At 52.1% G+C, this 19,735-nt stretch overlaps 2 protein-coding genes across 7 annotated transcripts in view; both read left to right on the plus strand.

Moving 5' to 3' along the window:
• The window catches only part of Foxred1 (FAD dependent oxidoreductase domain containing 1), a 7,525-nt gene extending 3,911 nt beyond the window's left edge, over window positions 1-3,614 (plus strand). Inside the window, exons 5-11 of the mRNA XM_023701501.1 lie at window positions 877-971; window positions 1,218-1,319; window positions 1,744-1,820; window positions 1,982-2,142; window positions 2,269-2,398; window positions 2,761-2,865; window positions 3,072-3,614. Coding sequence (XP_023557269.1) covers window positions 877-971; window positions 1,218-1,319; window positions 1,744-1,820; window positions 1,982-2,142; window positions 2,269-2,398; window positions 2,761-2,865; window positions 3,072-3,326 — 925 coding nt within the window. The 3' untranslated portion in view covers window positions 3,327-3,614. The remainder of the gene's footprint in view (window positions 1-876; window positions 972-1,217; window positions 1,320-1,743; window positions 1,821-1,981; window positions 2,143-2,268; window positions 2,399-2,760; window positions 2,866-3,071) is intronic.
• A 2,849-nt stretch (window positions 3,615-6,463) lies between these two features.
• On the plus strand, window positions 6,464-19,445 carry Tirap (TIR domain containing adaptor protein). 6 transcript variants are annotated; one of them, XM_023701533.1, is made up of 6 exons: window positions 6,464-7,205; window positions 15,123-15,175; window positions 15,372-15,489; window positions 15,644-15,787; window positions 17,144-17,725; window positions 18,323-19,445. In XM_023701533.1, exons 4-6 carry the CDS (start codon window positions 15,721-15,723, stop codon window positions 18,340-18,342), a joined length of 669 nt encoding a protein of 222 aa, XP_023557301.1. In that variant the 5' UTR covers window positions 6,464-7,205; window positions 15,123-15,175; window positions 15,372-15,489; window positions 15,644-15,720; the 3' UTR covers window positions 18,343-19,445. The 6 variants fall into 6 exon arrangements, with proteins under 6 accessions (XP_023557301.1, XP_023557300.1, XP_023557302.1 ...); XM_023701532.1 differs by having other exon boundaries at window positions 6,464-6,852; XM_023701534.1 differs by having other exon boundaries at window positions 6,464-6,565.
• Window positions 19,446-19,735: the final 290 nt, after the last annotated feature.

Here is a 19,735-nt window from a genome sequence, read left to right on the forward strand (position 1 = left end):
TATATTGGGCTTGGCTTGTCAAAAACAGGCAGCAGGTTGGATGTGGCCTTAAGTCTCACGATCAGTCAAGAGTGGACATCTTTGTAGTACACTGTGGCTGGAGGCTTTAACAAACCCCTTATAAGTCTCACTAGAGATAGCATATGATATCTTAAATACTTTATCACTTTAAGGCATTTAACTGTCAGAATATTAGCTGGACATGGTGGTGCCTTAGCACTTGTGAGGCTGAGACAGAAGCGTCACCACAAATTTGAGGCCAGCCTAAACTACAGAGCAAGACCCTGTGTCAAAGAAAAAAATTCCGAAATTCAGCCTGAGTGACTGAGGCACGAGGATGCTTGTAAATGGTGGCGCAAGATTTAATCCCAGATAGGCAATCTAGTTCATGAGAGTGCTTTGCTCTAGCACCTGCCTTTGGGAAAGTGTCCCAGAGGAGACACTGATGCTGTTGCGAAGGACTGTCCCAGTCAGTGAAGAAGAGAAGAGACCCATCCTGGCAGGTATAGAGGGAACTCGCCTCCCTACAGCTTATAGAGGAGTTCAGTGTGCTGAACAGTGTTGAGGTGTATGGAAAGATAAAGGCTCAGAGAGCAAAGATCCTCAACTAAGTGCCTAGTCTTTCTCACTGAGCAGGGAGGGAAAATTGACGAGTTTTGGGCAGAGAAGTGAAATCAACGAGCTGGAACCCCACTTGTGGAGTGGGGGGGGGGGTCCCATGCTCCTGTTCTTTTTTTTTTGGCAGAACTGGGATTGAACTCAGGCCCTTGCACTTGCCAGGCAAGCGCTTATTCTACCAAGCTATTTCCCTGGCCCCTCTCCACAGGTTCTCTTACCTCTCTGATACATGCACATAGACCCACACATTTCTCTCAGGCAAGAAGGGGCCAAAATTTGTCTGATGTCTCCTGAGCAGCTTCGGAAGAAGTTTCCCTGGATAAACACAGAAGGGGTGGCTCTGGCATCTTTCGGTGAGCATGCCCCGTGTTGGCAGTCTGGGCCGACTACAGCTGTGCTGCAGAAAGGCTGCTCTCCTCCTGGTGACAGGGTGTGCCCAACTGTGCTGCCTCTCTGTCCATTGGGCATGGGACTGCCCGCTCCATCTGGTCCTCATGACTCTTCCCTGGCTCCCAAGTCCAGAGAAATGTTGGGGCGGCAGGAAGTACAGTGGGAGAAGAAAGCCCCAGCCCCACTTCTTTCTCCTTTTCTCTTTCCAGGGATGGAGAACGAAGGTTGGTTCGACCCCTGGTCTCTGCTTCAGGGGCTTCGGCGAAAGGTTCAGTCAATGGGAGTCCTCTTCTGCCAGGGCGAGGTGACACGTGAGTGCAGGGACCCATGCTCCGTCTTCTAGCAGCCAGGCCAAGGCCTTGGCTCCGTCCAGTGTCTCACTTGTGCGTGCACTAAGCACTGGTGTGGGCAGGTCCTGGGCAGCTTGACTGTGTTTCTCACAAGGCTGCTTTGTGACTTATGACCTGCTTAACAGTCCGCACTGTCCTGTCCCTCGTGGCAGTCCCAGTCACCTGGTCTCCACTAGCTTCCATGTCTGGGAAAATAGCTTTATCCGTTAGCTTTTTCTTCCTTCCAAAACTGGTGGGATCCCCTTTTCCCGCTTAAAGGCCACTTTCTAGGGGCAGGAAGTATGTCTTTGAAATCACAGGCAGAGCCTCACACATGCTAAGCAAGCGCTCTGCCCCTGAGCTGTGCCCCCAGGCTCTCCGCTCTTACTATTCCTCTTTCCTGCAGGTTTTGTCACTTCATCAAACCGCATGAGGAACTCAGCTGGGGAGGAGGTGAACCTGAGAAGAATCCATGAAGTCCATGTAAGTCCCTAGGGCCAGCGGCAGCTTATTACTGTCACAGTGTCGTCTGCTTCTCTCTACTCACTTTCCAGCGTGGGCAAAGTGAGGTTCAGGAGGAAGTGTCCCTCGCATGGTGCAAGGGTGTGGGCCAGGCCTCTCCCCTCACCCTCTGGTACCTGCAGGTCAAGATGGACAACAGCCTGGAGTACCAGCCAGTAGAATGTGCCATTGTGATCAACGCCGCAGGAGCCTGGTCTGGGCAGGTCGCGGAGCTGGCTGGTATTGGGAAGGGGCCGCCCGGCACCCTGCAGGGCACTAAACTACCTGTGGAGCCGAGGAAAAGGTAGCCTCTCCCAGGGCAGCTGAGGAGGTCGGGGAGAGATGGTGCGGAAGGTGGTACGCATGTGGATAGGCGGGAGGGTCACCAGCCACGCTGTTCTTGTGCTGCCCTAACCCCATGGTCATGCAGGTTTGTGTACATGTGGCACTGCCCGCAGGGGCCAGGCCTGGAGACGCCCCTGCTTACAGACACCAATGGAGTCTATTTCCGCCGAGAAGGATTGGGTAACAACTACATAGGTGGCCGTAGCCCCACTGAGGTGAGCTGAACTAGAGCCAGAGTGGGTACAGACTGGGAAGGAGACATGGGCCATGAAAATGGCTTTCAAGGGGCCCCCTGTGCTGTGTTCCTGATGTTTCACTACATTCAGTCAGAATTGGGATCTTTTTTCTTTTGAGACAAGGTCTCAGTATGTAGTACAAACTGGCCTAGAACTCGAAGCAGTCCTCCTGCCTCAGCTTCCCAAGTGCCGGGATTACAGGCATGAGCTACCACACAAGGAAGAATTGGGTTCTTTTATGTCCCCACGCTCCACCTTGTAAAGGAACCGGTGAGGTCTGGGTCTGCCCGTGTGTCTGAGCCTGCCCGTGTGTCTAAGCCCTGTCCCCGCCTGTTCCCCAGGAGGAAGAACCAGACCCAGCAGACCTCGAAGTGGACCATGACTTCTTCCAGAACAAAGTGTGGCCCCATCTGGCCTACCGGGTGCCAGCATTCGAGAGCCTCAAGGTAACTGGTGGGGGGCTTCTGTTTGCTTATGGACAGTGGACAGGGTGAGTGCTCGTGGAGCCTGCTGGTCCCCTTGGACCTGTCATTGCCATGTTCCCTCCACCTCAGAGCTGCATAGGGGTCCGTGGAGGCCACCCCATCCCACGTGCCCCTCAGCAGCTGCCCCCAGCCGGGAGGGCTGAGCGCCTCCTCTTATGTACCCACAGGTTCGCAGTGCCTGGGCTGGCTACTATGACTACAACACCTTTGACCAGAACGGTGTAGTGGGCCCCCATCCGCTGGTGGTCAACATGTACTTTGCTACGGGCTTCAGCGGCCACGGCCTCCAGCACGCCCTGGGTGTGGGGCGAGCCGTGGCCGAGATGCTGCTGAATGGCCATTTCCAGACCATCGACATGAGCCCCTTCCTCTTCAGCCGCTTCTACTTAGAGGAGAAGCTCCTGGAGCAGAATATCATCTGAGCTCTAGAGCTCCGCATGGGGCCTCACCGCCCAAGTCCTCCGAGCCGTGTGCCAGGGCTTCTGTCCCTCCCTCCCACCCTCTCGCTCTGGTCGGGCAGCCCAGTGAGCACAGGCAGTGAGCCCCAGACCAGAAGCAAGGGGCAGGGCAGGACTGTTGGCCTGATCTTTAGACAGGCCCATGCCTCCCAAGGCAGCCAGAGCCTCAGGTCCTGAGCTCCCGGCCCAGATGCACTGACTTGTCTGTGACCCCAGGCATTGACCCATAAACGTGATGAACCCCTTCACTGCCTTCTTCAGTTGCGCTTTCTTCCTGAGGCAAGAAGCTCTCAAAGCATTCCAGAGCCTTCCGCTCCTGGAGTGCGGGAGCCACAGCCCCACCCTCCTCCCAGGATCCTTCCTGGCTCCCAGGAGGTGAGCTTCCCTGTGAGCTAGTGGCCCAAGTTCCTGCAGCGATGCAGGTTGAGGAGGGAAGGGATGGGCTCACCCATCTGCCTGGTATGTGTTACACACTGGAGGTACAGCAGCAAGCAGAGCACCCGAGGTGTGTCCTGCCTTCCTCACACATCCAGATGGACAGCACTGAGCGCTGCAGAGCAGCCCAAGAGAGGCCGCCTCTGCCAGGGAGGAGTCTGTCCAGGGTGCTGACCTCCGAGCCGGAGCAAGAGGACAGGCAGGGTGGACTCAGCAGAGGGAAAACCGCCTAGGAAGGCCCAGAGCAAGGATTAAAGAGCCTGAGGCTGGGCCAGGGAGATAGCTCAGCAGCTTAGCACCTGTCTGGCAAGTGCAAGGTCCTGAGTTCAATCCCTGGTACTGCAAAAAAAAAAAAATTCTGAAGCTGCTGTGATACGGTTGGCCTGGATGGTTCATAACCACCGCGCGTTCACTACTCACACAGTCCCAGAGGCTGGAAGTTCCAAGATCAACACCAGCTTGTTGATGGTGTGGTATGGGCTGGCTGCTTCAAAAGTAGCCAACTCCCCCTGTGTCCTCCTCTGCAAGGATAAGCAACTCCTGTTGTGCTCTTTTTTAAGACAGGGTCTCTGTGTGGTTCTGGCTGGCCTGGAGCTCACTGTGAAGCCCAGGCTGGTCTCATACTTGGAGCAATCCTCCCTGCCTCAGCCTCCCAAGGGCTGGGATTACAGATGTGCACCACCACACCTAGCTCATCCTCTTACAGCAGTGCTGGTTCCACTCATGTAGGGATTTAATCATTCCCAAAGGTCACACTTCTTAATACTATCATACTGAGTCCTGGGTTCCAGCATAGGAATTTCGGGAGGACACCAGCATTTAGACCACAGCAGGATTGATAGTGACCTGAGGTTCAACTCCCAGTACTGTAAAAAGCAAAACAATCACTGTAGTATAGTGGTACAGTGCTGGCTTAGGATGTGAAACCCTGGGCTCAGTCCTCAGCACTGGAAAAACAGAAGCAAAGCAAATCAGCCCAGCTGTCTCTGGTAACAGGAAGACATCAAGGCTGGGGAGGAGGCCAGGCACAGGCTGTGGCTACAGCCGGCAGGGCAGAGACTCAAACCATCATGGTGAGGAGTAGGTGGAGTCCAAGGTGACCGAGCCACAGCAGAGTGGGGGTCACAGGACAACTATTTCTGCCACTTAAGGCAGTTTGTAGGGTACCCATAGTTACTGAGCCTTTAGTGCAGACAGCCCAATCTCAGGGCTCAAAGGAAGCGGCCTTCTGCTTTCATCTGGCCCCTGTGATGCATGCTTGTAATCCCAGCACTCTGGGAGGCTGAGGCAAGAGGATCCCAAATTCAAGCCCAGCCTGGGTAATTTTGGATTTAGTAAGCAACACTTAGAGCAACACAAGCCACCACACCATAATTCTGATGAGGAAAGGGAATGTTGAGATGTCATACATGAACAACCCTATCAGGACTGCTCAGCTTTGGGCTGAGTGGTAAGAAAAGGAAGAAATCAAATTGGGGGAGGTGGTCATGCACCTTAGATCCACATGGTCACATTACCCCACTCTGCATTCCACATGCCTCCCTGTGGGGTGGAACTTCCCAAACTGGCATGCCCGGGAACACTGCTCAGGTAGGTCAGATAAAGATGTCTTCTATAGCTGGGTCGGGGTGATACACGCCTGTAATCCCAGCACTCAGGAGGCTGATGCAGGAGGATCACTGGGAGTTCAAGACCAGCCTGGGCTACAAAATGAGGTCACAGCCAGCCTGAGCTGCATAGCAAGACTCTGTCTCAAAAAAAAAACAAAACAAAACCCTACAGTGAAAAAAGCTTGGGAACCGCTGCCTTGACACGTTGTATTATCACACTGCTCACAAATAAATCATGACTCAGATGGGGGGCACAGGAGTCAGCGTGCCTCCTTTACCCCAGAACGCGCCTTGCGGCTCCTCACTGCAGCTCTGTCCTTGTCGCTAGATGCAGGAATCACTGCCCAGCAGGGCAAAGCACTTGGATGGCATCAGACACTGCTTCCAGGGTCATCGAGGTCAACAGACAGGGAGGGGCTTGCAGCTTCCACCGCGCGCAGGCGCCCTGAGGTTCGACTTCCCAGCTGCAGCCCTGGCCGGCCTGTCCTGCAGCTGAGCCGCGTTCTACTGCTTACCTTCTCCTGTGCGCTTTAGATAAAGCTTTTCACCATGCTAAGGCTCATCGTTTTCACTGTACATTTAAAAAGGCATGAACGCGCTGCACACACTGACTAGACGGTCTAGGCTGACCGTTCACTCTGTGCCGCCCAGGCTGGCCTGGGATTCGCTGCTGTTGTCCTGCCTCAGCCTCCAGAGTGCTGGGATTACCGGTGTGTCCCACCTAGCTTGCGCACAGATCAAATGAGAGAGGCCGGGGAGATGGCTCAGAATAAGCGCTTCCCTGGCAAGCGCAAGGGTCTGAGTTCAATCCCCGGTTCCAGGAAAAAAAAAAAAAAAAAAAAAAGATCAAATGAGTGAAGTAAGGGTCCTGTGATAATTCCAACCCCTCGACCGAGAACAAATCCAGGCTGGCTCCCACGTCGGCTCCCGGGACCGCCAAGCCAGCCCTGCGCTCGGTAGCCTCGGTAGCGCGGCAGAGAGGACGCGGCGCCTCCGGGGTCAAGGCTGGGGCGGGGACGGGCGGAGCGTTGGCCTGCGCTTCCGGGAACCGGGCGCGCCCGGCCCAGAGCCCCAGGAGCCCGCTCGGCCCGCTCGCGGGAGCCCAGCGCCGCCGGCGGGATCTGCCCGCCACACGGCTGCCGCCAGCGCCCGGGTCACGTAAGCAGCGCGCAAAGGCCCTGTGGGAAAACGGTCCCTTCCTGTCGCGGCTGTTGGCGGGGGTGACAAGCCGGGCTGTGCGAAGCGGCTGCAGCCCTTCCCTGAGGACCCCGCCTCCTTCCTGCCCTGCCCGCAGCCCTGGCGGGGACTCTGGCAGTGCCTGGCTCTACTCGGGGTGCGGGGTCCGGGACGGCATCGCCACCGCGCTCGCCGATGAGCATCCAGCCTGGGCAAGACGGGGACCCCCGGACCGCACGGGTTCAGGCCTCCTGCCCTCGGGAGGAGATGTGAATTAGAAATCGCTGTGTGATAACCGCAGAGACGCCTAGCCAGGGGCCGGGTCAGGAATGACGCCAGAAACCGCAATTGAATTATAGACTTAAAATAGTGAACCAGGTGTGGTGGCACGCCGGGAACCCCTCAGCTGGGAGGCTGAGACGGGAGGATGGGAAGTTAGAGTAGAAGGTGGAGCCCCTCGGGGCAGTTTCAGCCTGGGCAATTAAGCAAGATCTTGACCTTACAAGGGGGTGGGGGCATCCCCAGTGCTAAAGAGTGCGTGGGGGCGTATACCTATGGAGAGGCGCCCAGAGCCTGCACATACGCTGAGCATTTCCTGAAAAGCTCTCTTCTAGAACAATCGGTAAACCATCACCTGCCCTCCTGCCCAGCTCAGCCCTTTTATGACCGCTTCTAGTCCCTGCCCCTCCTCCCAGAGTGATGACTAACCTGGCTTCTGAAGCAGTTGTTTGTTTGTTTGTTTGTTTGTTTGTTTCTCGGTACCGGGGATTGACCTCAGGACCCTGCACTTGCCAGGCAGGCGCTTATAAGCTGCCTTCTGACACCGTGAAATAGCCCGGCCTGGTTTGGGACTTTCTGTTCATTGAAAGCCTGTATCCTCGTGGACGCTGGGTGTTTTGGGAGCCAATGCACACTGCGTGCAGCAGTGACTTGTTCTCCCTGAGGTGCAGCGTTCTGCTGTGCGGCAGCTCTCGGGGTTTATTCATCCCTGAATAAACATGGAATTGCTGGGCATGTGTGTCCAGCGCAGTAGTTCTGCAAAGCAGTTGTGGCAGCTTGCACAGCACCAGCGGTGTGGGTGTGCCGGTGTTCTGCACCTTGAACGCCCTCCATTACCTGGGATCCCACAGCCTCTTTGCAGCAGGACCCACCAGGACTGAGGCTGAATTTGCATTCTCAGACCTGCATCTTTTCCTACCCTCTTGGCCATTTGAATATCATTTTGTGAAGTCCCTATTCAGTTCTACCTGTTTGTGTGATGTAGGGTGGAGACTACACCTGGCATGAGCTACACCTCAAGATGGAGCCCAGCTTTCTAACAGGTTGTCTTTCTTAGTAGTTTGTAGTTATTAAAATATTTGGGATAAGTTCAATCCCCGGTACCAAAAAAAAAATAAAATAAAATAAAATATTTGGGATATATGGAAAAATATGACTTTATTTCTCCACAGACTTTTACTCGTGCTATGATGCTTTTTTTGTTTTTGGTGGGTGTTTTTGTTTTGTTTTGTTTTGTTTTGAGATAATGTCTTGCTGTGTAGCCCAGGTTGTCCTTGAACTCCTGGCACTCCTCCTGCCTCAGCCCTCCAAGTGCTAGGATTATAGGGGTGCACCACCACAGCTTGCTAAAGATGCTTTAAAAAAAAAAAAAAAGTATTTGCAACTGACTCCTAGTGATCCTCCTGTTTTCAGCTTCCCCAGAGCTGGGATTTCAGGCATGTGCCACCATGCCCAGTCTCTGAGGCCAGCTCAGCACACCTAGGGGCAGGGTCCGCCTAGCATGTGATGCTTGGGATTGAACCCCGGTCCCTGAACTTGCCTAAGCAGGCACTTAGTTTGCTGAGCTATCTCACCATCCCTAAGCATGCTTTTTAATGAACAAAGTTTTCATTTTAATGGTTTCTAGTTTACCACAACCATTTGTATTATTTATGAAAAAAATCTTCCTCTGCCACAAAGTCAGGAGATCACTTCCTATGTTTTACCATTCACAGTTACAGTTACCATCCATGTGAAGCTGATTTTTTATATGGTGTGAGAGATGGGTTGAGATAAATTTTTCCATCGAGGCTATCTAAATTGGCCTAATACCATTTTGTCTCTGAGGTCTCACTATGTAGTACAGGCTGGCCCAGAACTCACTGTGTAGCTCAAACTGGCCTCAGACTCAGAAGCCTTTATTAACTCCTCCTGCCTCAGCCTCCCGAGTGCTGGGATTACAGGCTTGCACCGCCATGTCTGGCTTCATGCCCAGTTTTCTAACACATTTATTGAAAAGACCATCTTTCACCACTGACTTAAATCAAGAAATTGTACAATTGTGGGTCTCCCCTTTGGTCTCTGTCTGATTTTTTTTTTTTTTTTTTTTCAGAACCAGGGATTCCTTGTGTTTGCCAGGCAAGAACTTATTCTACTGAGCTATCTCCTCAGCCCTGTCTGATCTTGACTACCACTATCACTACCTTAATCACTGTTGCTTTATAATAAATCCTCATTATCCTGGTAGTACATACTTCAGAATTATTCCCCAAGACTGAAGGTTAACTTGGGGTTTGAGTAATTTCTTAGCATGCAGAGGCCTTGGATTTCATCCTCAAGTGATAGGATTTTTGACAGCTCAGTAAAGACATAAGAAAGATATAAGAAGCCTTTATTAACTCCAAAGACACAGAGAAGAGCAAGGGCAGATGGGGCAGATCCTCTGGCCTGGGACAAACAAAGCTGAAGCTTGCATGGATTTTCGTCAGGGGTAGAGCTTGAGGAGGTTGTTTAGAAATATCCGAGGAGGGTGGCAGTCTGTGTGTGGGGTCTCTCCTGTGGTGGTGGGAAAGGTGAAAGGATATTACACCCTGGGCTGGGTTGGAAAAGAAAGGGGGACATGGTCTCTGGGAAGATAAGCTGTTGTTCTAAGGGCTTCTGCCATATTAGATGAGCACCATAATAATTCAACAGTTCATACAAGGGCCAGAACCTATCACTCAGCACTGAAAAAAAAGAAAGTAGTAGCTATTCTGTAAACTCAAGAGCAGACTAATGTAAGAAGGTGTATAATTCCCATTCTTTGCACTTGCACCCGACCATAAACTCACTGCTGAATCAATCTATATTACATTCTGTGCCTGGGGTGTTTTGCTTTGTGTACCGGGCATTGAAGCCAGGACCGTTGCACCGAGGTCCGTCTTCAGCCCTTTTTAATTTTGTTTTTGAGACAGAGTCTTACTAAGTTGCTCAGTTGCTGAGTTTGAACTTACGATCCTCCTGCCTCAGCCTCCCAAGTGCTGAGCTTACTGGTGTGTGCACTATCCCTGGCCGACAGGTGGTCCTCTCCTAATGTACCAACTTCTTCAGCTTTCTTTCCCATCTGTTGAGATGGAGCTGTGCACATACATACCTGTACACCCACATACATGGCGTATGTAGGGTTCCCATGTGCATCTATGCAGGTGCATGTATATATCATACGTGGCAGTGTAACTGGGCAGGCACATCCCGTGCTCTTTGCCATATTCTGTTGCTTAGAGTCTGTCTATCCCATAGACCCACAGGTTCATTCCACATCCCAAGTGTGGACCTCGGGGTCACCCAAGGTCTGTCCCCACAGTTTAAAAACTATTCCCTCAGAAACATGTACTGTGACCCTGGAGCGGAAGTATAATCAGCACTTTTTTTTTCTTTTCTCTCGTGGTTTGTTTTTTGTTTTTGTTTGTTTGTTTGTTTGTTGTTGTTCTTTTTTGAGACAGAATTTCAGTGTAGCCCAGGCTGGCCTCAAACTCACAGCAATCCTCCTACCTCAGCCTCCTGATGCTGAGGTTGCAGGCCTGCACCACCATGCCCAGCATATTCAGCACTTTTAAGTGACACTATACCACAAGCCCTTGTGAATCCTGCTTAAATATCTTAGTAACTATTTGAGAATCAGCTTTAGTGAAGTGTAAAGGTGTAAAACCTCTTTCTTTCTTTTATGAATTTAGGACAGGGTCTACAGAGTGTACAGGGTCTCACTATGTAGATAGGACTCATGATACTCCTGTTTTCAGCCTCCCAAGTGCAGGGATTCCAGTCTTGTGCCACCACACCCAGTCTCAATGGCCATGTCAGCACGTCCCAGGGGCAGGGCCAGCACAGCGCGCTGGGGATCAGACCCTGGCCTCTGCATACTGCGAAGCAGGTGCTTTAGTCCGCCGAGCTATCTGGCCCTTCCTAAACTTCTTTCAATCATTGTAAACAGATCTGTTTTCGGCCCCCAATTTGAATTCAGTGCTTCTACATTCACTATCCTGATGTGATGAGAAATAAGGTCTTCGGTGCCAGTCGCTGCTGCGACAGATTCCCACAAACACAGCAGCCTCATCTTGCACAGCCTCACTACCTCGGGGTCCTGGAGGTTGGGGTCCATGTGAGTCTGCAGGGTTCCGCTCCCCTAGAGAAGCTGCCCCCGTGGGGTATAAGTGGGGCCCAGGAGATGGCTCAGTGGAATAAGCGCTTCCCTGGCAAGCTCAAGGGACTGAGTTCAACCCCCAGTTCTGAGAAAAAGAAAGAAAGAAAGAAAGAAAGAAAGAAAGAAAGAAAGAAAGAAAGAAAGAAAGAAAGAAATTGGAGAATAGATGCTGAATAATAACATATTTCCTACAGCAGAGGTCCCTAACATTTCTCTCTTCTAATAAATTCCTATGTACAATATTGGAAAAGCATTCTAGAAGGAGCAAAAGGTGTTTTGCTATTTCTTTTTCTTTCTTTTTTTTTTTTTTTTTTTGAGGCAGGGTCTCACTATGCAGTTCGGGCTGGCCTTGTGCTCACTTTTGTAGCCTCCAGGCTGGTCTTGAACTCACAGAGATCCTGCTGGCTCAGCCTCCCGAGTGCTGGGATTACAGACATGTGCCATATCTCCTGGTTCCAGGGCAGGAAGGTGAGCACCCATATCCAGGGCTGAGAGGGCAGGGCGGGGGCGAAGACAGCACAGAACTTGGGGCGGGACAGCGCACTGAGGTCCTGGTGCTTGCCACGTCGTGCTTACGCCTCTGAGCTATCTCTCTGGCTCTGCTATTTCTTTTTTTTTGGAGAAGCTCCTTCTTTCCTGTCAAGTCTTTGTGATATTCTCTGTGAAGTGGGTGTGTAAGACATGTATTATTCTGCTTTATTCCCTTACTGGGATTGAACCAAGGTACTTCACACTGAGCTATGTCCCTCACCCTCTTTTGTCATTCTGAGATACAGTCTCCCTAAATTGCTAAGTTGTGGAGGCTGGGTTCCGATCCTCCTGCCTCAGTCTCCAAAGTGCTGGAACTGCAAGTGTGTGCTACCATGCCCACCCTGCTTTATGATTTTTAAAGGCCCAGGGGCCCAGGGCAGTGGTGCACTCGTAATCCCAGGTATATTTAGGAGGCTGAGGCAGGAGGATCAGAAGTTCAAACTTAACCCATGCAATTTAGCAAGATCCTGTCTCAAAATGTAAAAACATTTTTTTTTAAAGTGCTGGGGATCTAGCTCAGTGCAAGCACTCTGGATTTAATCCCCAGTACCCAAAAAGTCTCTCTCTCTCTCTCTCTCTCTCTCTCTCTCTCTCTCTCTCACACACACACACACATACACACACACACACACACACACACACACACACACACACAGACTGCATGAAGCCACATAGCAAATCCAAAACAGCCAGCACTAGTGACTGGACCTGTCTACTCTGTTTGACCACTATGTTTGCTGTGAGGTCTGGGACAAAGTTCAGAGACTTCAGTATCTCTGCGAGCCTGTGACTGCCCCCAGTCCTGACCTCACAGAACCCATGAGGAACAAGGAAGGTGTGCGGGAGGGACGCTGGGAAACAGGCCCTGGGTATGCTTCCTGGAACTCACCCCGCTCTCCTGGCCAGAGACTTCTGCATAATACTCGCCAGCAATTACGCCACCCCACGCGAGTGGCATGTGTTGCTGGGCATTCAGACACCTCTTCCTCCCCGCTCTTCCTCCCTCCTCCCCCTCTTCCTCCCTTTCTTCCTTCTGCTCCTCCCTGTCCCTCCTTTGTCCCTTTCTTTCCCCCTCCCTAAACTGGGGATGGACCCAGGGGTTGGTGTGCTAGGCACGCTCTCTGTCACACCCTTAGCCCTAGAGTTCTGCTTACCAATGAAAAAGGTAATTACCCAAATCAGGATGTGACGTCAGTTTACCTCCTAAACCAGAGCTGGGGGTGGGGTGGGTACCTATAATCCCAGCACTGGGGGTTGTCTGAGGGAGGAGGATTTTGAAAGTTTCAAAATGGGGGGGCTAGTCTGTACTTACCTCTGGGCTAGTCTGTACAATTTAGAGATTTAGTGAGACCCTGTTTCAAACTAAAAATGTTATGTTATTTTATATGTATTTATTATTGGCTTTTGTTTTGAGACAAGGTTTCATAATGTAGCCCAGTGCAAATGGTTGGCCTCAAACTCATGGGGATCTTCCTGCCTCAGCCTCTTGAGTGTTGGATTTATAGATGTGAGCCGCCATCCACCAAGCGCAGCTAGCTGGAACTTTGAAACCTCTGTTCAGTGTGTCCAGTAATGAAATTTCTTCCTTTTGAGTTTCTAGAGATACCCTCTTCCCCCACAAAACAGCTTTGGTACTGGGAATTGAACTAGGACCTTCTCTCAGGGTTTTGAGGGTTTTTTTTGGGGGGGGGGGTGTTTGTTTATTTGTTTGTTTGAGAGACAGTCTTGCTAGGTCTCTGAATTGCCCAGGCTGGGCTTGAATATGGCCATCCTCCTGCCTCAGCTTCCCAGAGCGCTGGGAACACAGACATGCACCACCACTCCTGGCTGTGAGGTTCTGTTGGCCTCTGCAGATCCTGCAGAAAGTAAGAAAGCAGCCTCCACGCCGAGCCCCGCGCCAGCCCCTAATCTGGAGTGGTGTCTTTAGCAGGTTGCTGCTGCCCCTGCACAAGGTGGGCTCTGCGCCTCAGCCTTCTCCTGGAAACCCAGGTCAAAGGAGCCTGCAGCACCAGACCTCCTCATTCTGTGGTGGGGAGAGGATTTGGCAGGTTCCCCAACTAAGGGATCTTGGTCCTTTGTGTTTCTGTATACATTAAGAAGCAATTTGGTAAACTCCTCATGGAAAAATCAAAAATTAAAACCTGGAGTCCAGCCAAGTATGGTGAGCATGCGCGTAATCTCAGCAGCAGTCTGGGAGGCTGAGGCAGAAGGAGCGCCACGTGGAACCCAGCGGGGGCAGTCTAGCAATTTAGTGAGATCCTGTCTCAAAATAAAAAATAAAAACAAGGCTGGGAGTATAGCTCAATGAGAAAGCTCTAGGTTTAATCTTCAATAGCAGAGAAAGACAAAACAAAGCAAAAATCTTCTGGAACCTAAAATAGCATTGAATTGTAGATCACTTTAGGAAAGTGAATGTTACAATATTGTATCTTCTAAACTTTGAACAAAATGTACTCCCTCCCATATCCAGATTTTGTCTTATCTTTTGGTTAGTTTCAGGGTTTTTATTTTTGTTTTTGTTTTTTGAGACAGGGTCTCTCTATGTAGAGCAGGCTGCCCTTCAACCTACTATGCAGCTCAGGCTGGCCTCGAATTTGTGGCAGTCCTGCTACAAATAATGCTGGGATTACAGGCGTGGCCACCAGCCCAGATCCTGTTTTGTTTTGCTGAGACAGGGCCAGTCAGATAGCTCAGCAGATTAAAGCACCGCTTGGACAGACATAGATCCCAGGTTTGATCCCCAGTGTGTAGTGCCAGCCCCACCCCTGTGCTGAGACAGGTGATTGAGACTGGGTGTAGTGTTTCACACCTGTAATCCCAGCGCTTGGGAGGCTGAAAACAGGAGGATCACCTAGATCCTGTACTAAATACATGTTTTTAAAAAAAGAGAGACATAGACTCACTATGTAGCCCAGACTGTCCCTGAATTTGTAGTGATCTTCATGTCTCACCCTCCTGAGTGCTGGAATTACAGGTGTGCACCACCACACCAAGTTTATTGGCTCGATTTTTTTTTTTTTGAACATGATTGAACTCAGGCCCTTGCACTTGCCAGGCAAGTGCTTCTCCTACGGAGCCATCTCCCCGACCCTTGACTTGATTTTTTTTTGAGACACAGCCTCACTGTGTAGTGCAGGAAGGCCTTGATATCACTATGTGGCCTCGAACTCATGGTGCTGCCTCCTCCTCAGCCTCCCACGTGTTTGGATTACCGCTGTGCACCACCACACCAGACTTGTTTTGTTTTGCTTTGAAAAAAAAAGTCTGTACCAATCTTAAACTCACAGACTCAACTAGTTCTCCACTGTAGACCCCAAGTACGGGACTTTAGATGCATGCCACTGTACCTGGTTAGCTCATTTGAAAGACACACTGGGCTGGAGAAGTAGCTCAAAGGTGGCCCAGCAAGGCTCTGGGTTTGATCCCTAGCTCTGCAAAGAAAGAACAGAAGAAGTCATACCAACCCATAACATTCTCGAGCATTTATTATCCGCCATGCCGTCGGCACTCCACGTGAAGCATCTCCGCACTTCCCGCAGTAATGCTGAGAACAGTATTTCCATTTCACAGATGGAGGCGTTGAAGAAATCAGCCGGGTTCCTGAAGGCCATGGTTAGCAAGAGGTGAGACTCCAGGCACTGCTGCCCGTGGCCCTGTCTCCTGGAGCTGACTGCTAAGGGCCTGATGGCGCGGTGGTGGGTTGTTGGAGGTGGGGTCAGAGGTGGAGGACACCACACGGCACCTGCATGGACGCTCTCTGCCTCGCTTTCTGCGCTGTCTGATGCCGTCCTAACAGCAGCTGTCTGTTCCGCCTTTCAGCACTCACTGAAGGCCCTCTCAAGTGCTGCCTGTCAGCCTCGCCTCCTAGATTCCCAGCGCTCTGGACCAGGCGGAGCAGAAAACCGTGCCCGCGCTGGTCATGCGGGGCTCTTACTCTGTAAGTCTGACCTCACACCCCAGACGTGGTGCCTGATCGTGCGCCTGCAGCTTGGATGTGTTTGGGGACTGAGCCCATCAGGCCCTTCCAGGAGGCTGTTCGGGGCTGGAATGAGGCAATGCCGCTCTTGTGCTCTCTCCCTCTGTCCCTGCAGGATGGCTGCTCCTCAAGGTCAACGTTGGGTCCACTTCCAGTGTCCAGGCTGGCAGGGTTAGCTCTGAGCCCAGCACAATGGCATCGTCGCCCCCCGACCCAGTGTGTCGCTCACAGTCCAAGAAGCCCATGGGCAGGATTGTTGGTGAGTGGGCCCAGGTCAGCCTGTTCTTGTTCCTCGAGTGTCCTCATCATCCCCCCACCCCCGTGTTGGTGTGGTGGGAGGGGAGGGACACGTGGAGGACGAGGAGGAAAGAAAGCTCCTGCCTAGACTTGAGTGCCCACCCACCCAATGCTTTCTGGTGGTCAGGAAGGAGGCGAGGGTGAGCGGATTCCTGATTCCTTGGGCTCCGAGCTTTCCAGGCCCGTATTGTCCATTTCCTTTGGTTGGAAACCACAGTCCCAAGTGCTAGTATTGTGTCTTTTGTCATCTGAATCTTTGTCCCAGAACCATTCAGAGCAAGGGACCAAGCAGAGAGAAACCTAATCCCCGGAACACCATGCTATCTATCCTTATCAACAGCTGGGTTTTGCTGGGCATGGTGGCACATGCCTGTAATCCCAGAACTTGGGAAGCTGAGGCAAAAGGATCACCATGAGTTCGAGGCCAGGCTGGGCCACATAGTGAGTTCAAGGCCAACCTGAACTATATACTGAGACCCTGTCTCAAAAAGCAAAAAAAAAAGCTTTAAATCATGGAGGACTTCTACCAGAAAGCAACCATACTATATTTTTCAACAACAAAATGACCCCATTTTACAGACGTGGGAATGGAGATCGAGACAGCGAGATAACCTGCTGTGAGGTTGTAGACACAGCAAGCAGCAGATCCACCCTCAGATCTGTGTGCCAGGCTCCCAAGTGTAGGCTTGGAGTTTCTCAGCCCTGTGCTGTACAGGAGCTCTGAGCACTGGCTCTCATCCATGTTTCCCACTTAGCAGAATTCTGGTATTTCACAGGGCCAAAGAGACGCGATCACCCACTGCCCTTCCCTTCCCACAGTGGGTGGGTAATACAGCCTCATCACTTTAAGACCCACCTTATCCAGTTCCACTCTTGAGCTTAGTCAGAAGGCTGAGAAGCGATCCTCCTCCTATTCTGAGACAGCATCTTGCCATGTTGTCCAAGCTGATGTCCAACTCCTCACCAGATAATCCTCCTGCCTCAGCCTCCTCTTATAGTCGGGTCTCCACACATACACCAGCTCACCCCGCTAAGGCCATCTGGCTTTACCAGGCTGTGAAAAACCCCATAGGGCTGCAGAGCTCCTGTGTATTTTTACAGCCTTTACAGACAGGGAACTGAATGTTAGACCTAAAAGATGTGCTAAAATAATGGAGCTGTAGGTGCCTGAGAGGAGGAAGTCAGTGTTTCCCAGGGCCGGGAGCTGGCGGGTTCCTGCCCATCTTTCCCTGGCCATGTGGCTCCTGATTTCAGAGTCCACGAGAAGGTAGGCTGGGAGGAAGGCCTGGGCTGAGCGCATGTGTTCGCCTCCCTACAGACTGGTTCAGGCAAGCCCTGCTGAAGAAGCCCAAGAATGTGCCTACAGCCTCAGAAAGCTACTCCAGTGGCGACTCTCAGCTGGCCTCGCAGGACAGCGCCCAGCCACCACCGAGCCTCAGCTCAGTCAGGTCTTCTTCTCTGCCACCAACACACGTGGACACTAGCAGCAGTGGCCGCTGGAGCAAGGACTACGACGTGTGCGTGTGCCACAGCGAGGAGGACCTGGCTGCTGCCCAGGAGCTGGTCTCCTACCTGGAAGGCAGCTCTGCCCAGCTGCGCTGCTTCCTGCAGCTGCGGGACGCTGCCCCAGGCGGGGCCATCGTGTCTGAGCTGTGTCAGGCGCTGAGCAGTAGTCACTGCCGCGTGCTGCTCATCACTCCAGGCTTCCTCTGTGACCCGTGGTGCAGGTACCAGATGCTGCAGGCCCTGACCCAGGCCCCAGGCGCCGAGGGCTGCACCATCCCCTTGCTGTCTGGTCTGACGAGAGATGCCTACCCCGCTGAGCTCCGGTTCATGTACTACGTGGACTGCAGAGGCCCAGATCAGGGCTTCCACCAAGTCAAGGAAGCTGTGATGCGCTGTAAGTTGCGGGCGCAGGGCGTGGGGTGTGGGAGCAGAGGAGAGGCATCAGCCTCCCAGCTGGGTCTGAGTGGCCTTCAGGAGACAAAGGCTTAGCTTCCAAGTGCAGGCTGTGGGAAAGACGGGATTTGGATCCTGGCTTCTCCCCTTCAGAGCTTGTGAGAAGTCACCTGGACAGGCCACTTGCTTTTCTGCCACTGTTCCTTGGCTTTCTTGTTGCTCACCAAGCTCCCAGTGAGAACAGTACATATGCTGAATAAGAGCTCAGAACATGGCCAGGCACATGCCGAGTATTCGTAACAGGTCGGGCCTAGCCATATCGAGTCCTCCATACACAGGAGCTGCTAGCAGTAGCGTAGTGTGAGGTTCCTCCCTGCGATGGGGTTGGACGTGTCCACCCAAGGCTAGCAGATGCGAGGAGGGAGATTAGCTCAGGAAAGCAAAATGTAGTGAAGTGGTGGGAAGGAAGGAATTTATTGCATTTGGAATAAAACAGAGTAGATAAAAGGCAGAAGTGGTGGGGCCCTGTTGGGGAGAAACAGAGATGTGGGGTTTAGGGAGGAAGCCAAGCTTTGTGCTTCTGTCGGGTCTCTTGCAGATCTGCAGACGCTCAGTTGAAGCTTCTTGTGTGGTCATGGGACGCAGCAAGTAGCAGTTAAACTGGAAACACCTCCTACATGGCTGTGCACTCCAGGAGAGATGACAGAGGTCCAGTGTCTGCACTGCTTTGTATGTGACCCGGGCATCAGACTGTCCTCGGGCTTCCATTATTATCGGCTCCGCAGGAAAGCCACAGGGACATTGGGGACTCCCCCAGGAAGGCCAGAAGGATGTTGGGGACTTCCCCAACAAGGCCAGGAGGAAGCTGGGGACATCCCCAAGAAGGACAGGAGGAAGCCAGAAATTGAAGGTCATGAGAAGTGGTGCTGATACGTGGAGGAGCAGCCGTGTTTGCCTTGCTGCCTGGCTGGGCAGGAAGCCTGGGCCACACCCGCCCTCCTCCCTGAATGGGGCACCAGTGTGGACAGCCTCCTTCTCGGGATGAGCTGGAAGCTTAAGTTGCAGCCTCAGCGTAAAGCCTTTTCCAGCTGCCTGGGGAAGCCCTAGAACAGGCACTGGGAGAAAGCAACAGATGCCGAGTCCTTCACGCCCACACTACTGCTGTCCTCTATCCCAGAGACGATAACTTGCTTCCAAAAGCTAGGTGGAAGTGCGTTCAGCATTGCACTGTATTTTATTTTTGCATGATTGCCACTGAAGATGCAAGCCTAGAGCTGGGAGAAGCCCAGTGGCAGAGTGCACGCGTAGCAAGTCTGAGGCCCTGGGTTTCAGCCCCAGTAATAAGAATTTAAAACAGAAAACAGTGCAAACCTATGAGTCATTCTGAATGTACTGGAAAGCGGAGGGACCAGGTGGAGTGACGAGAAGGAAGCTGGAGCTCAGGGCTCAGCCCCTTCGCCTGGGTCAGAGCCCACTGACCCTTGACAACCCAAGGCCTCATCCCTGGGCCCAAGAGAGCCAAGGCGCTCACCACAGCTGTCTTCACCTTTGGACTGAGAGCAGTCAGCATTTTTCTTCTGGGAGAAGCCTGTGTTCTTCGTAGGACAGCAGGTTTCCTGCATTTGTCCTCAGTATGTTTGTTGTTGAACTGAATTCGTTCCTCTCCCAGGGTGCACTTTTATGCCCCCTTTTCTCACATTCCCCATCACATCCCTCCTTAGGAAAAAAAAAAATAGTGTCAGATGTGGTGGTGCACACCTGTAATCCCAGTGCTTGGGAGGTACACACCTGTAACCCCAGGAACTTGGAGGCCACCCTGGGCTATATAGCCACACCCTGACTCAAAAAAAAATTATGACTAAGATCTAGGAGTGGTGGTACACACATCTGTAATTCTAGCACTCTGAGAGGCTGAGGGAAGAGGTATGAAAATTCAAACCCAGCCTGGGCAATTTGGCAATTTAGCAAGAGGAAAGAACCAGGCATGTGGCTTATGCCTGTAATCCCAGCA

The sequence above is a fragment of the Octodon degus genome, unplaced genomic scaffold (genome assembly GCF_000260255.1).
Source record: "Octodon degus isolate 3935 unplaced genomic scaffold, OctDeg1.0 scaffold00136, whole genome shotgun sequence".
NCBI classification, from domain to species: domain Eukaryota; kingdom Metazoa; phylum Chordata; class Mammalia; order Rodentia; family Octodontidae; genus Octodon; species Octodon degus.

Coding starts and splice junctions, on each gene's coding strand:
- Tirap (XM_023701533.1), top strand. CDS start 15,721: ATGGCATCGTCGCCCCCCGACCCAGTGTGTCGCTCACAGTCCAAGAAG. Junction 15,788..17,143: donor GCCCATGGGCAGGATTGTTG/GTGAGTGGGCCC, acceptor GCCTCCCTACAG/ACTGGTTCAGGCAAGCCCTG. Junction 17,726..18,322: donor CAAGGAAGCTGTGATGCGCT/GTAAGTTGCGGG, acceptor GGTCTCTTGCAG/ATCTGCAGACGCTCAGTTGA.